Below are 15,950 nucleotides of genomic sequence, written 5' to 3'. Positions count from 1 at the left end.
GTAACCTTAATTTTTGTTTCTACCAATACAATACACTATTGTACCAGGACCGAGAGTTTTCATTCATTTTGGTTGGTTCTGACTCCCTCATAAGTAGTCTCAAATACGCAGACTCATAGGTTTCTCAGCCTCGCCCGAGTAATAATCGACTGATCCAGCGTCGCCATAATCGCTCGCCCATCCGCATCCGCCTGGAGCGCCTCACAAGCCATGCTCAACGGGAACCCAGCTGATGAGATACCATACAGCATAAAGTCTTCCTGCAGCAGATACTCCATGCTCTTGTATATGCAAGTGCTGAGCTCAAGGCACTCCTCCCGCAACGCTTCGGAGCTGTATGCCACATCATCATGCACTATATGTTTCAGTCCCGGAAATCGATTCAACAGGCCCTGGATCTCCTTGAGGCAGAGAAGCTGGAAAGCCCAGAAGTAGACGAATACGTTTGCGATGCCGAGGCTCGGGTACCATAGCGATTCGTAGGTGCCGCCGAGATCGCGCTCTACGCTCTGCCGACAGGAAATTGGTTCTAGGGTGTTCTCTAGGAAGACGCTGTGCCAGTTTTTGAGTTGGGATATGCTTCCCATGAGCTCTGTGATTAGTTGGTTGGCTGCACCGGCTGTGCCAATGGCAGCGGCATCGGGGGAAGTAGGCAGGACGACGTCTATTTTCTCCAGGAGACCTGGAATGTGTGCTGCGACACCTAAGAGACTCTGTAGTGGGGCACCTTTGTGATGTTGGAAGGGCAGTGTGAGCCAGGATCCATCGGCGAAGAATGTCGATTTCCGAAGTATGAAGGCTTTGAGTACCTAGGACGTAGACATGTCAGATCATGAGATTTCCTCGTGTGGTTTTATTCTTACTAAAAGCGGTCTGAAGCCCATGAGCATAGTATGCTCAATGCCCGACGCGAAAAGTTGTGGTGGCATGAGTTGAAACATCTTACTAACGCCTTCCACATGTATCAGCCAACTTGACTCTTGGGTTGGCGACAGCACCTATCATGTGTTATTAGCCTCCGTCCGAGAAAGGTTCTTTAGAAGACTGCCACATGAACAGTAGAGAATCGTCGGGGAAAAAGGCGAAGTTACCTCCGTCAGTGCCAAACACATTACTGCGGCTACAAGCTCGCTCCTGTAAGTGTCTCCCACAGCTGAAAGACTTTCTCCCAAAAGACGGAGGCTATCCTCGTATTGCGCGACTACTGCGTTGAGACAATCTCTACGCTCTCGATACGCGGTGATAGCAAGTGCCAAAGCGCTCACGGCCGAGTATAAACACTGAGAATACGGTCCAGTCATATCGGCAGTCAGTTCTGGCAGGGCCTTGGCCCAAGAGCCACAAAACCATGAGCATTGTTCAGATGCATGTGTCGCATTACATGGTAGCTCTTGGACGGGGATGAAATTGCGCAAGATCAACGATACTTTCTCTCGGACGATGGAAGGATCTGGAGGAAATGAACCATGCGAAGGTGGTAAGTCGCTGGACGTGAAGGTGGCCTGCTGGGGAAGTCTAGTCGACTCGTCTTTAGCCTGAGTACAACCCGATTCGGCATCGGCAGGACATTGCGCATCCACTGGAAGAGGCAGCTTTGTCCGCGGAGCCGATTTCGGACGCGCCCTTGGCTTTACTGCCGTTTTGGTCGCGTCGAAGGGTACAAATAAGGCGTCCGGGTACCCTTCGCATGTTCGCTTACTGAAAACACATTGAGTGCATGCTGGACGCTTGCCATCGCACTGTTTAATAGCAGATAAGATCAGCACATACACCCCGACACCAAGGAACCATGCCAACATACCTGAAGTTTTCGTTTGCGGCAAGTATCACAGAGATTCTTTTTCCTGACCTTCATGGCAGAGGTACGCGTCCGTGAGCGAACGCGATATGTTACCGCAACCGGAAGGTATCGATTGGCTTCGGGGTTTTGCTCCCGAATTGAATAGCCTAGGGTGGGGCACTACCATGAAATCTGGTATAGGATGGAAATAGCTAGGGATGCGTTGACGCAACGCGGAGGGTGGCAGCTGAGACAGCGCCCAGCAATGATGTAGGTGTTGTGTTTATCCAATGGGAGGAGGACATGTGGGTCGGGGTTCGCTGCTTTGTTAGGCTTAGCGCTTGCGGGTACAACGCTACTACCCCGGGTGTCGTCCGTAACGTCTCTACACTCTACCAGAGGTCATCAAATCATGGAAAAATTCTTCTTTGCTGATTAACGTTGATGATCAAGTAATCATCGCATCGTTCGCCGATGTGCGAATTGCCCTAGGCCGTATGTCACGATGGCTCTCTTTGAAGGTGCGACTTGGTATAAAGCCAACCACTGCGTTCCACTGCATGGAAGATTGATACCTAGGTACTGATCAATCATCACTCTACTAACAATCGACGTCACATATCTCTACAACAATCATGCCAGCCTCTACCTTCAAGAACAAAGTCACCATCACCCACATCGGCACCGCCACCGCCATCCTCGACATCGACGGCATCACCTTCCTCACCGACCCCTTTTTCTCTCCCGCTGGCACCGAGTTCAATGGATCAGCAGCCATCCTCAAAGTCCATGAAGACCCAGCTTTGAAGCTAGACCAACTACCCCACATCGACGCCATCCTCCTCAGCCATGAGAACCACCCCGACAATCTCGACGACTTAGGACGTCGACTCGTGGACGGCCGCCACGTCGTAACCACCAACGATGGCGCGAAGAATCTCGCGCCTCGACCGAGTGTCCTTGGCTTCAGTGACTGGCAAGAAAGAGATGTGCGCATCGCAGGAACCACGTTCCACATCACTGCTACGCCCTGCAAGCACTGGCCCGGCCACGAGTGCGTCGGCTTCGTCCTGCACACCGAAAGCTTCGGCGTCTCAGCCGACGGCCGTCCAAACGCAATCTACTTCTCCGGCGACACTGTCTACATCGAAGAGCTCGCGAAGATTGCGGAAAAGTACCACATCACTGTCGCTATCATGAACTGCGGTAAAGCGACCTTTTATGAGTTTACCGATGGGGGTAAACCGGGTCAGCCAGGCGATGCTTTACAGATTACTATGGATGGTCGGCAGGCGGCTCATCTGCTTAAGGATCTGAAGGCTGATGTATTGGTGCCGATGCATTATGAGTCGTGGGATCATTTCAAGCAGGGTGGTGATGGGCTTGCGAGGGAGTTTGAGGAGGAGGGTGTTTTGGAGAGAGTGAGGTGGTTGAAGCCTGGTGAGGCTGTTGAGATTAATTGAGCTGTAGGCGGAGAGAGAGGGCTGTGATAGTGTGTTCAGAGATGTATTAGTAGGAGTTGAGCTTTGCATGGTTCGAGAACTGTAGAATGTTGTAGGGATGATAAACGCATCTGCACTGTTTCCTGAGATATCCAACTTGTCTTTTCATCTCAAAATGCTGCTTCTCTTGCCAATCGAAAGTTGCATGATTGATGATTCAAGCATCGAGCGCACATATCCCATTCAACCCACCACAACACCCATCAGACATCGCATCGTTTCCACCCAAACCCCGCGTCATCTCGGCAGCAGCAACGCAACCAACGAGAAATCTCTGCACTCTCTTACAATTTCTTTCAGCGACCAAAACACCGTCTTCTGTGTATATGAAAAACGCAGTGGGTCGGCTTTTGACACCACATTCGGTCTAGCGCCACGATCATCTAGACCAGGAGTTGGCTCATCCTCGGGCAAAGCCATCTTTGAATGCTGATTATCAATCCGTACAAGTTCGCCGATGAGTGAACAATTCTCTCATCTCGTACGTGCAGGTCCGTAATGAGAGAGTATATATAGTTTCGAGTATCCTGACAGCTGGTATCACGCACCCTCGGAACAGCACAAGATCGACACTTCCTACTTGGCAATCTTGACCAAAGTAAGAACATAATGTTTGGAAGGAAGACCACGGACGACCATGAGAATAAACTCTCTCCGGAAACACCAAATCATGGCGAGCCGAAACACGAAGACACCGAATCAGCCACCCTACCATCCTCAAGCACGAGCATCGAGGAACAACCCGAAGACGGAACCCCCGCTCAAGAGCCACCAGAAGGCGGTTTGATAGCATGGCTAGCAGTCCTCGCATTCTTCCTCGCCATCATGAACACATGGTACGTCGCCATCCCCTCCAACACGAAACCCTCGCTAACAACTACGCAGGGGCATGATAATCTCCTTCGGCGTCTTCCAAACCTACTACGTAACCACGCTCCACCAAACCCGCTCCACAATCGCCTGGATAGGCTCCCTCGCCGTCTTCCTCCTCTTCTTCACCGGCATCATAAGCGGGCGCCTCACAGACGCCGGGTTTTACCGCTCCGTAACCTTCACCGGCGCCTTCCTCGTCGTGCTAGGCACATTCATGACATCCCTGTCCGAGACCTACTGGCAAGTTCTGCTCGCTCAAGGCGTGTGTACGGGTCTGGGAAACGGGTGTTTGCTCACCCCCATGTCGACGCTTGTGACGAGTTATTTTAAGAGGAGGTTGCCGCTTGTTACGGGGATTGCGGCATGTGGGAGTGTGACGGGCGGGTTGGTGTATCCGTCTATGGTTAGGACGTTGTTGCCCAGTGTGGGGTTTGGGTGGACGTTGAGGGCGATTGGGTTTATTCAGTTGGGGACTTTTGCGGTGGCGTTGGTGGTTGGGAGGCCGAGGAAGGTGGTGAGGAGGAAGGGGCCGCTGGTGGATGTGAGTGTGTTTAGGGAGGGGCCGTTTAATTTGCTGCTTGTGGGGTCTTTTTTGGTAAGTTGTGTTTGGCCTACTAAGTCCGGATGACAGAGACGCTTTTGCTAACAGATCTGCAGGCTTTCCTGGGCGTCTTCTTTCCGTTCTTCTTCCTCAGCTCATACGCGCGAGAGAAGCGGGGGATGTCCTATACCGAGTCTCTCAACCTCACCCTTGTTCTGAACGGTATCGGCTTCGCAGGGCGATTGCTACCCAGCCTGATCGCTCGATACTGCGGCACGATGAATGTCTACATCACATTCATCTTCTGCTCTGCACTCTGCATGTATACCTGGGTCCCGGTACACTCCACGCCCGGGCTTTACGTTTGGACGACTTTCTACAGTCTTTCTGTGGGTGGAGTTCAGTCACTCTCCCTGGCCATCGTCCCTATCATCATCTCGGATACATCGAAGATGGGAGCTTCGTTTGGCATTGTGTTCGCGGCTATTGGAGTTGGCGCATTGATAGGCTCGCCTGTCTGTGGTGCTATCATCACGTCGAGTGGAGGCTCATATACTGGTGCGCAGGCTTTCTCGGGGAGTGTGTTGGTTGCTGGCGGGCTGATCATACTGGCTGCGCGCGAAGCGAAGAGGCGACAGAAACAGGAAGACGTTTGGGTGAAGATGTGAGGGCCGCACATCGGAACCCTGTTAGTTCCTCTATTCTTTTGGTGGTTTGTCATTGTAATTTAGCCTTCATGCGCATTACCAGTTACATGGATGCATTCCTTCCAACCGTGCCACTGCTATGGCCATTCTTCGACGCATCTCTGAGACTAGGGCCTGGAGTGTTTTACTTGTAGTGGTACATTGTTGCGATTGAACCACGCCAATGGCGAGTGTCGTGAGATCGTGCCGTCCAGACGCACGGTCTGTGTTCGATGAAGATAGATGGAGACCCTGAGTTCCACGTGCGGTAGATCCTGTGATAGCGCGTTGTTGTTTACGCGTGGCCCACGTGTCAGACGCCCCGCTTTTACCCTTTGCCCTAGCAACATCAACTGTGCCGGCCGCCTAATTTGGCAACAACACGAGGGGCACTTCCATCGCGACAAGTGAGACACCTCGCGATAAGACTATCAAAGTGACAAGACGACACCAGTCCATGCATAGTAGTCAGCGGAGACACCGTGCGCCGTTCCGACCGATCGACACCCTCTCCTCCGCCCAGAAGCCCGCTCTCAAAACCCCAGCGGCCACCGCCCACGCCTACACGTCAGACGATAGCGACTACCCTCCCGAACAGTCGACCTCCCTACTCGGCGACTCGAGCAACCTCTTTGACGACATCGAGAGCCCGGCGAGCCATCCCACACAAAAGGAAGTCCTACAGTCCCGCCTCAAGATGGTGCGTGAGCGAGAGCCTCCCATGGCTCAACCGCCACGCGATGGAAACGCACCCCCGCCTAAGCCTCTACAAGATCTACGAAACCCAGCCCCACAGTTTGGCGAGACAAGCCCGCTGAGGAACCCGCTGAAGAAGGACCGGAGCGAGCAGTTTGCACACCTCTTCAACAAACCCAAGCCCGGCCAGATGCGGCCCGAACACAGCCAGACAACTAAGCTACCGTCTCAATACTCGGCGCCTTCAAGACCGTCCCAGAGCTCAGCCTCGAGTAGTAGTAGGGATGCACTCAACCGGCCTTTCAAAGTCCCTTCCGCACAGTCAGGTTCGCGCTATAGCACAGCGTCTACCTCATCGACCGGTTCCGACATCTTTGAAATAGATGCCTCGCAGTTTCAGCCTCGCCCGTCTCAAGGTGGCCCCGTGCCCATCCCACGGCCATACAACGCACCACCAAAGACCAGCCATCCTCCCCCGCGACCGATTTACTCGTCCATGGGCCACGCTGATGGCTTCCAACCGTTGAACAAGGGCATGCACAACCCGCTACAACAGGCGCGTCAGACAATCATATTGGACGATGAAGACAACTTCGACCCAGACGCGGCTATTCGAGCCGAGGGTGGACGGTTCGGCGAGCCCGACCCGTACGCGTATGTCGACTCTGGTGCGGCAAGCGAGAACATCAAAGCGCTGCTTGAGGGTGCTTTCGAGGAAGATGAGAAAATCCCCAGGACGCGACTTCGTAAGAAGAAGAAGCAACAAGAGGATGACGCTGGCAATTCCCTGGCGGACCGACTACAGGCGCTCGCCGTTAAGGACGAAGAGGCCAAGGCAGAGGCTGAACCAGAAGAGGAAGAAGAAGAAGATGATGGGACAGTCGAAGGCCTTAAGGTCAAGCTTCTTCCTCACCAAGTCGACGGTGTCGCGTGGATGATCGAGAAGGAGACGGGAAACCACAATAAGAAGGCCAAGCTGCCCAAGGGCGGTATCTTGGCGGATGATATGGGTCTGGGAAAGACCGTGCAATCTCTCGCCCTCATTCTTTCCAACCCTCGCCCGGAGAAGGGCGTTGAGCCCGAGAACAAGAAGAACAAGATTTCTGACTCCACCGGCAAAGGCACTCTTGTCATTGCTCCTCTGGCTCTGATCAAGCAGTGGGAGGCTGAAATCAAGAGCAAGGTCGCCAAGTCGCACGCCCTCAAAGTCCTCGTACATCACGGCCCCAACCGTACAGAGTCCGCTGAGAAGCTGAAGCAGTATGACGTCGTCATTACTACTTTCAACAGCTTGGCTACCGACTTCGCCAAGTGTGGTGACGGTCCTGACGGTCTGAAGAAGGGCTGTTTCGCCGTCTCGTGGTATCGCATCATGTTAGACGAGGCACATACCATCAAGAACCGCACAACGAAGATGGCAAAGGCTTGTTACGAGCTTCGTTCGCATTACCGATGGTGCCTTACTGGCACACCTATGCAGAACAACATCGACGAGCTACAGAGTCTGATCAAGTTCCTCCGCATCCAGCCTTACTGTGAGCTTTCTTCTTGGAAGGAGTCTATCGCGCAGCCAATGAAGAATGGTCGCGGCAACCTTGCTATGAAGCGACTCCAAGTCTTTTTGCGTGCTTTCATGAAGCGCCGTACAAAGGATGTGCTACGGAAGGAGGGTGCTTTGAACTTTGGTGGTAAAGCCAAGGAGGGCGAGGAGCGGCCAGCCTTCCACATCGTTGCACGAAACGTCGAGACCATCATAGGAGAGTTCACAAACAAGGAGCGCATCTTCTACGACCGCTTACGAGACCGCACACAAGCCCGTCTTGATGAGATGATGGGCGGTGAGAAGCAAGATTACATTGGAGCGTTGGTGTTGCTCCTTCGTCTGCGCCAGGCTTGCAATCATCCAAACCTTACCAAGAGCAACGTGAAGGACGACAAGGACGCTTTGACAACCGGCTCGAAGTCAAATGCTGCAGCTGGTCTTCAAACTCCGCGAAAGGCAGCCAAAGATGACGCTGATGACCTCGCAGATCTCTTGGGCGGCCTTAGCGTTGCGACTAAGCGTTGTGATATTTGCCAGAACACACTTAACAGTGATAACACAGCTGCAGGCGGAGTACGTTGTACAGAGTGCGAAGAAGATCTCAACGGGTCTGTCAAGAAGAAGTAAGTCCATGTGATGCAAACTCCCAGTAATGCCGTATACTAACCATCGACAGGCACAAGTCGAAGAAACACCGCAAACACAAGCACAAGGACGGCAAGAGCAAGAAGCACCGGCAACCAAAGCCAGTCGTGGACTCCGATGACGAAGAAGAGGCACCACAATCGACCGCCGCAAAGCACTCTCGCAACCGTCGCGTTGTTGTCGATAGTGACGACGAGGAAGAGGAAGGCGAGTGGCTCGTCCCTGAAGATCAACAACAGGCTGAAGACCTGGGCAAGGCTGGCGGTACCGACGACGAGAACGCAGAAGGCGGTGGCGACACTCTTGCTACTGTGGACTCTGACGCATCCGAGACTGAGGACGAGAGCCGGAGTAACCTCGACTCATTCGTCGTTCACGATACCGACAGCGAAGACGGTGCGTCTGTGGCTCGTAAGAAGCTCGCTAAGAAGCCACAAAAAGTCATCAGCCTCGACTCCGATGACGAGGAGGAGGCCGACAGCGAGAGCGACAACGGCAGTGACAGTAACTCAGACGACTCCGCAACCGACTCGGAAGAAGGCGACTCAGACTCCGAAGCATCAGCCTCAGAATCCTCAACCTCAGAGTCTTCCTACAACGCCTCCGACCTCGTCCCCTCCACCAAAATCCGCCAACTCCTCGCCATCCTCGAAAAAGAAACCGGCGAGCACAAAGTCATCGTCTTCTCACAATTCACATCCATGCTCGATCTCATCGAGCCCTTCCTCAAGCGCGCAGGCTACAACTTCACCCGCTACGACGGCAGCATGCGCAACGACCTCCGCGAAGCCAGTCTGCAGAAGCTGCGTGAGGATAAGCGCACGCGCGTCTTGCTGTGTAGTTTGAAGTGCGGGAGTCTGGGGCTTAATCTCACGGCTGCTAGTCGGGTGGTTATTATGGAGCCGTTTTGGAATCCGGTATGTACCTTTTCATTTCTCACATTGCTATAATGGTTTACTAACGTAACGCACAGTTTGTAGAAGAACAAGCAATAGACCGCGTCCACCGCCTCAACCAAACCGTCGACGTAACCGTCTACCGCCTCTCCATCCACAACTCCGTCGAAGAACGTATCCTCGAGCTGCAGGAAGCCAAGCGCAAGCTCGCCAACGCGGCTATTGAAGGCGGTAAAGCCATCAAGAATCTCACGATGAAGGATATGATGGCGTTGTTTAGTCGCGAGAGTGAGTATGATAGGAGGCATGATGATGATGCTAAGGATATGGAGTTGTATGGCAGGAGGAAGGTGTTGGATGGGGAGGGGGATGGGGAGAGGGGAGAGGATATTGGGGGGGATGCGGGGAGGAGGAGGAAGGCGGGGAGTTTGGGGTTTAAGGCGGTTAAGAGGACGGAGAGGAGGGAGGAGGGGGGTGCTTATGGGCGGCGTTGATGGGGTGGGAGAGGGTGGTGTTCTTTTGGTGTTGAGGATTGGTTATGAATGGTGTTCACGATACGGTATGACATGAGGAGCCGTTCTTGGAATTTCTTCTCGGTGGGTCAGACGAATCACTTTGAGCATTGCGAAATGAAGTACATGGTCATGATCTGCTATCTGTAACAATTGCGATGTATCTTGGACACGTCTCAACTCCCTCAAGCAGTAGCCTCGGTATTTATGCAGCTCACATATATCATCCACAGCGCTTAAATGATGATGACGTCCTGTTCTGGCATCTTGCTGACGAAGTCTTGCTCCGTTTCGAGTTCCAAGAGTGCAACCCCTATCCGCACGTACCGCGAGCAAGGGAGGCGTTTGAGTAGAAGCCCTTGTACGTTGTAGCCAAGAACGGAGGTATTACTGATATACCATTGGCGAGCTTCCGATTGAGTGCGTATGACTGTGAAGTAGGCCGTATGTAGGTCTAGGTATTCTTCTCGATCGAGAAAAAGGGCTTTCTTTCTGCTGTGCATAGGCGAAAATTCCAGGATGGTTTCAGTTTTGCCAGACTCCATAGGTGTCGAAATTTCTATGTTCTTGATGTAGTGCACGAGCATACCGTGGTCTTTATCGTCGACATGTGTCCCGGTCCAGTCCAAGGTACCCAGTGGTGCTCGCAATTCTATCATCCCGGCTAGTACTGCGCCGAACATGTCTGCAGGGTTTGCTAATGTTGTATCACATCTCCGTACGGTAGCATATGTCAGGAATTCTCCTTCGTTTCGTGGCGATTCAACAGCTCTTATTGCTGATGCCCAGCTCCAGGAGGGAGCGACATACTTTGATGGGCCATTCGCGTTTATCGTTGACTTCGCGGCAGCTTCATTGGTCGTAGGCTCCCATTTATACCATAGGAGGCCCATAGGCAGGGTTTTTCTCCAGATGCCCGCCAGATAGTCGCATTGTGTTCTCTTATGAAATATAGATGCTATACCCGACAGCGCGATCAGCCTATCCGTCTCGAATGTGATATCACAACCTGTGTATGTCTCCACAAGATACTCCCAATCTACGAAAGCCTCATCCTGGTTATCGTCTCGGCTTCCATAGCATATGCGCTTTATTCTACTGCGGCTGGCATATTGTGTTTCATACGTATGTCTACCGTAAGGCAGGTATTCCGAGGCCTGGAGATGTCTACACTCCCACAATACCTGATCTGAGGACATATGCACGATGCGAGGTGATAAGATTCGTTCTTGCAATACCCAGGCTCTTTTGTTGACAGGTACATCTTCGACACCGCTCCACCATTCGTCGTAATTGGTCACTGTCCATGTAATCGCCTCTCCGCTTTGATCATACCGTGTACGAAAGTGGGCGACGTCACGCGAAGCGTATCGCTCGGCGTACAATCCTGTACGGCCAGCATCTCTTGCAGCTGCAGAAACATTGAGCCAGCTATTGGCGTAGACCTTTCCCATCAAGGCAGATTCATATCTCCAGTCTTGCGTATCGTCCTGAATAATGCACATACAATCGATCCACATGAGATGCACACCTAGTCGCCACGTAAGGTCGGCCATATCCTGGAAAGTTTCTTTTAGGGTGGAAACGGCAATTCCGTTACAGAAAGAGCGGAGGGAATCGGTCGTCAGTTGCAGGCTCTGCGAACCAAGGGCGCCCCAACAATGACTAAGGGTAAAGTAGCGACCGCTTTGTAGCTCGGATCGATCTCGTAGACGTAGATGCAGATTGTCGCGAACGCCACTGATCTCCAGCAATCGCGATGGCATCCACATGTTTTCGCGCCCTTCTTTGCAAACATCGTGGGTGTCCTCGCATATCTCGATCCAGTCGATAATATGCGATGTCGTCTCCGCGGAGTCTGTGTAGTGCGAAAAGACTGTTGGAAGCCGCTTTTCCTCTCTATCGCCCAAGCGAGCGCGGATAGTCACCGGTGTGAAATCATAAACCTCGACCAGATGTGCACTCTCAATAGGGTGACATCGCTCGCAGTCATCGTCACGATGGTCCAGCCATATTTCGACATGCTTGGATTTCTTTCTGTCCGCTCTGCTGTCCAAGATCCAGGAGGTCAGTGGGCAAGGAGGATGCTCTCCGAGCTGATGGTTCGACTCGTCGATGCTTCCGATAATGACAGAGCATATCAAACAGTCTTCGGCTGCAGAGCGGGCAAGGTTCGCATGCGAAAACTGATGGACAAATCTTTTCTCTGAGGAATTCAGCATCCGGCTAAAGGTGTCTTCGCAAACATCGCATAGCGTGGGTAAGGAGGCGGCGTCGGAGGTCATGGCGAATTTGCTAGGCTTTGTGGCATATCGGCTGCTGATGGACGCGCGAATGCAATGATGTACTCGCTAGCTTGCGCAGTGTGATATTGCGATAAAATGTAGTATGATGCCTCTTGTAAAATCAGGAGTACCTTTTAGGAACGTGACATGGGGGATTCGGATTGTTGTTCGTTTGCGTTACAGCTTGAGAGAGAACAGTTGGACAGAACATTGCCCAGGTGTGCAACAGTCGTGACCGGTGAACAGTGCGGGGAAAGAAGTGAGGCTAACCCCATTGCGGGCGCGACGGCAGTCAGGACTGGATGAACACCATGCTTGGCCTGCCACACCATGCACAGTAATCTTGTGTATCCCGAGACGTCTATCGTATTCGCCCGTGGAACATATGCTGCCTGGTGGCTCTCTCAACATGCAGCTGCCTACGTGGTTGCGCAGGATTCGGTTGCGCAGAAGGGGGAGGCTGATGACAGCTCCTAGCATTCATATCTAGCTGTGATTCTCAACAGTTCGCTCAAACCTGGCATCACAAGAACTCACAATGTCGACGTTCGCCTTGACGCCGATCGTCCAACAGGCGGTCGAGCATCGCCTCGAAGAGCTCGAACGCACCAAGAAGTCTTTCGAGCGACGATACCTCTCTGAAGCCGCGGAGTCCGATCAGCCAAGTGTCATCGTACGTCTCGAAAGGCTGCTAGACGAAGTGAAGAATCTGGAGCCAAAGCTCGACGAAGAGGACGACGAATGGTTGACGGAGACCATCCAGCGATGCATCGAACAAGCCCAGGATGACGATGCGATCTCCGAGAAGAAGTTGTTGAGGCTGGAGAAGAGCCTCCGCGATAAACTGAGCAGGTTTCGCAACCGCATGGAGGTGTCATGCCTACACGCACAGCTTATCAAGGAGGCTACGAACGCAGCTAAAGTCGAAACGGCGGCTACGAAGCTTGAGGCTGTAGCACTTGACAACGACGACGACTTCGAAGTAGTCGATAACGAAAGCGAGGAAGTTCTCGAAAAGTTCGAGCAAGCCTGTTCCCAGCCTACGAATGTGGACAGCGAATCGATCGAGACCTATCTCTCGAGCTTGTTCACGTCCGAAGACGAACACCTACAGTCTATCCGGGACGGGATGAAAGCATACGGAGACGATCTGAGCAGCGGAGAGATCGAGGTAGATGAGGAGTGCTTGACGTGGATAATGACGGACTTGATGAAGTCGGATCGGATCAGCGCGGAGCGGAAGACTACCATCGCAGGGTATCTGCAGTCACCCGAGGCCTTACGAGAGCTTGTCGCAACCTTAAACATGATGAGCTATCGCGACTGGAATTACAGAAACGCGGAGGCGGGCTTGCCAGTCGAAGTGCGCAAAACGAAGAGCGGCCAGCATTACGTTCACGTCGAGGTAGACATTATCGACATGTTGTTCCTGCATTGCTGTGCGATTGGGTGGGCCGTGAAGTTGAACGAGTGTCTGAAGGACTTCGTTCACGAGCCGGGTCTGTTTCCCTGTGCTCCGTTGGCAGAAGCGGAGCTCGACAAACGTGCTTTCTTCTTCGACACACCTCGTCTTGCATGTGAGGGTTATCTGTCGCCACCACCGCCACCCTTACCTTACGTGTTCCAATCAATACCTCCTCCTCCCCCTGGTCTACCTCTGTACAACAGCAGAAAGGGTAGTCGAAAGAAGAAGAGGAGTGATGAGAATATGTATCCCATAATGCACCCGGCACCTCCACAGCCAGCTGCGCCTATGGATGTAGAAAGTCTTCGAAGGGACAACTACAAACAGCATTTCTTCATGTCGCGTCTCCCTCACAAAGACGGCGAAGTACCCCAGATTGTTTCGTCCGAAGACGTCCAAGCAAGATTGATCAAGACCCTCGCTGTGGAATGCAAACTTCGAAAGGCGTTTGATGGCAAGGTGTGCGCTACAACTTTGGAGTTCGACTCAATTGCCTCCACAATTCCCCATCAAACCATCATCACCACATTGAGGTTTCTTGGTGTCCCGGAAGTCTTCCTCGAATTCTTTACTCGTGCTCTGGAGCCCAAGCTGGGCATCCGAGGTTTAGCCAATGAGTCGGATAAACTCCTAACGCCTGCTAGTGGAGTAGCGGTTGCTCATGGCCTGGAGATGTTGTTCAGCGAAGCTGTGCTGACATTCCTCGATCTTGCCACGCACAAAGCGACGAAGTCGTACATGTACCGTCTGTATGACCGCTGCTACTTTGTCGGTACTGCGGTCCAGGTCAAGAGTGCCGAGCAAGAAGCCCTTCGTTTCTCTGATATCATGGGGCTGAAGCTGCGCAATACCTCGTCTATTGGCGGTCTCTCCATCGGACTTTTGACCATGGGCTCGCAGGAATCCTTGTCTTTCGATAAGAGCGAGGAACTAAGCGTGGATGACGTCAAAGTCGCCCTATACGCAACCCACGTAGAAGCTAGGCTCAAAGCATGCTCAACCGTACTGGAGTGGATTCGCGAATGGAATGACACCGTCGGTACCTACGCAGCACAGCTCTTCGGGCCTCTTGCCAATGTGTTTGATGCGGCACATCGCGATGCCTTTAAGTCCGCTTACAGACGTATCCACTCTATCGTACTTGGTGGTAGTGACTTGACCACATACGTTGCGAAGATGCTCAACCCCCATCTGAAATGTGGTCTGGAGCGTATGTCTTTTGATCTTGAGCCCATCATCTACCTCCCGCAATCTTATGGTGGCCTCGGTGTAAAGACTCCGTTTGTCGCTTTAGCATCCGCCGCCAAGATTAGTGAATCTGGTTCCGGAAGGATGGAAGGATATCTCAGCGAAGAGGCTGCCTACTACGAAAAAGCCGCAGACCGATACACTCGGGCGTCAGGCTGCCAGCGTCAGCAAAGGCTCGAAACGATCTTCGACAATGACCTATCAAGGATGATCTCAGCGCTTGGTTCTGAAACCACATCCAGCGTATGTCTCGCAGCCCTTCCGTTCATGACGGAAGCTGAGATGACGGAACATCGCGAACGTACTTCGTACCCACTGCTCATCAGTGGCTATTGGAACCCCGGTCCAGTGACAGTGCCTGATCTTTGCAGCCTCTATCATGATCTACTTCGCGAGGACACTGATCGCATTGAAGAAAGCCAAAGGACCAAGCGAGAGGTACAACGTCTTTCCCGAACGAGGGATCTGAAAGACTGGTACAGAGTGAGCCAGCTGAAAAAATGGACGTTGCAGCTCTATAGCGAAGAGTGCTTTGAAAGGTACGGCGGCCTTGAAATCTGGTGGGCTGAGGGCATGCCCGTGGAAGTCTACAACAGCCTCAGAGGTCACATGTCGGATGACGACGACGACGACGACGACGATTGTAGTTCAATGGTCGAAATAGTTTAGCCCAGACGCCCAGGCGAGAGGGAATCAGGTGGAGTGATGCCTAGTTCAGTTGCCCGGATGCGACGCGCGCTTCTGTTCTGTCGATACCGTCTACTTACAACCGTCGCTTCCGAAGGTATGTCATGAGTCTGTCGCGTTTCTTTCGGGTCTTCTAAAATGCTCACGGTAGCTACGAATCAATGAATCATTCACGACGCGTCTCCATTAGTGCAGCGCGAAGATCGCGACCCCAGGCGTCGTGACCTTGCAGGAGCGGCAATGCTACCCCACAAATGACAAGAGGTGATGTTCTGTGACGAGCAAAGGATGAGCGCAATTTTGAATAGTGAATCCAGTAGCGATGGTGAGGATAGGAGCGATAGTATTAGAGGTTAGAAGTGTAGATAATAGCGATGCTAAGGTCTCTAATGTTTCTAATATTTTAATATAATTTTATTACTAAGATACTAGTCTCTAAGTAAGTTTTTTTTTATAATTTTACTTTAGTATTTTATTATTTTTACTAACTTATACTTACTAGCTACTTTAAGCTACTACTATTTTAATTTATTAAATTACTTACTATACTTAGTAATAATAGTATTTATAACTATAAGTATTATATTATTA

The 15,950-nt window shown here is 52.2% G+C and overlaps 5 protein-coding genes across 5 annotated transcripts; 4 read left to right on the top strand and 1 right to left on the bottom strand.

The window, feature by feature from the left end:
* Window positions 1–113: 113 nt before the first annotated feature.
* On the bottom strand, window positions 114–890 carry J4E79_011771 (uncharacterized protein; the record flags this gene model as incomplete). Its single annotated transcript, XM_049360599.1, has 2 exons — window positions 114–809; window positions 864–890. The coding sequence occupies 2 exons, from the start codon at window positions 888–890 to the stop codon at window positions 114–116; spliced, it is 723 nt and encodes a 240-aa protein (XP_049204941.1).
* Window positions 891–2,415: 1,525 nt separating this feature from the next.
* On the top strand, window positions 2,416–3,243 carry J4E79_011770 (uncharacterized protein; the record flags this gene model as incomplete). The annotated part of the gene is made up of 1 exon (XM_049360598.1): window positions 2,416–3,243. One exon carries the CDS (start codon window positions 2,416–2,418, stop codon window positions 3,241–3,243), a length of 828 nt encoding a protein of 275 aa, XP_049204940.1.
* Window positions 3,244–3,891: 648 nt separating this feature from the next.
* Window positions 3,892–5,364, top strand: J4E79_011769 (uncharacterized protein; the record flags this gene model as incomplete). Its single annotated transcript, XM_049360597.1, has 3 exons — window positions 3,892–4,118; window positions 4,168–4,750; window positions 4,813–5,364. The coding sequence occupies 3 exons, from the start codon at window positions 3,892–3,894 to the stop codon at window positions 5,362–5,364; spliced, it is 1,362 nt and encodes a 453-aa protein (XP_049204939.1).
* Window positions 5,365–5,839: 475 nt separating this feature from the next.
* Window positions 5,840–9,656, top strand: J4E79_011768 (uncharacterized protein; the record flags this gene model as incomplete). Its single annotated transcript, XM_049360596.1, has 3 exons — window positions 5,840–8,244; window positions 8,298–9,183; window positions 9,240–9,656. 3 exons carry the CDS (start codon window positions 5,840–5,842, stop codon window positions 9,654–9,656), a joined length of 3,708 nt encoding a protein of 1,235 aa, XP_049204938.1.
* Window positions 9,657–12,497: 2,841 nt separating this feature from the next.
* Window positions 12,498–15,341, top strand: J4E79_011767 (uncharacterized protein; the record flags this gene model as incomplete). The annotated part of the gene is made up of 1 exon (XM_049360595.1): window positions 12,498–15,341. The coding sequence occupies one exon, from the start codon at window positions 12,498–12,500 to the stop codon at window positions 15,339–15,341; it is 2,844 nt and encodes a 947-aa protein (XP_049204937.1).
* Window positions 15,342–15,950: the final 609 nt, after the last annotated feature.

The sequence above is a fragment of the Alternaria viburni genome (assembly GCF_023758015.1).
Source record: "Alternaria viburni strain BMP 2772 chromosome Unknown scaffold_49, whole genome shotgun sequence".
Classification (NCBI taxonomy): Eukaryota; Fungi; Ascomycota; class Dothideomycetes; order Pleosporales; family Pleosporaceae; genus Alternaria; species Alternaria viburni.
This window is presented reverse-complemented; position numbering and strand designations above follow the sequence as displayed.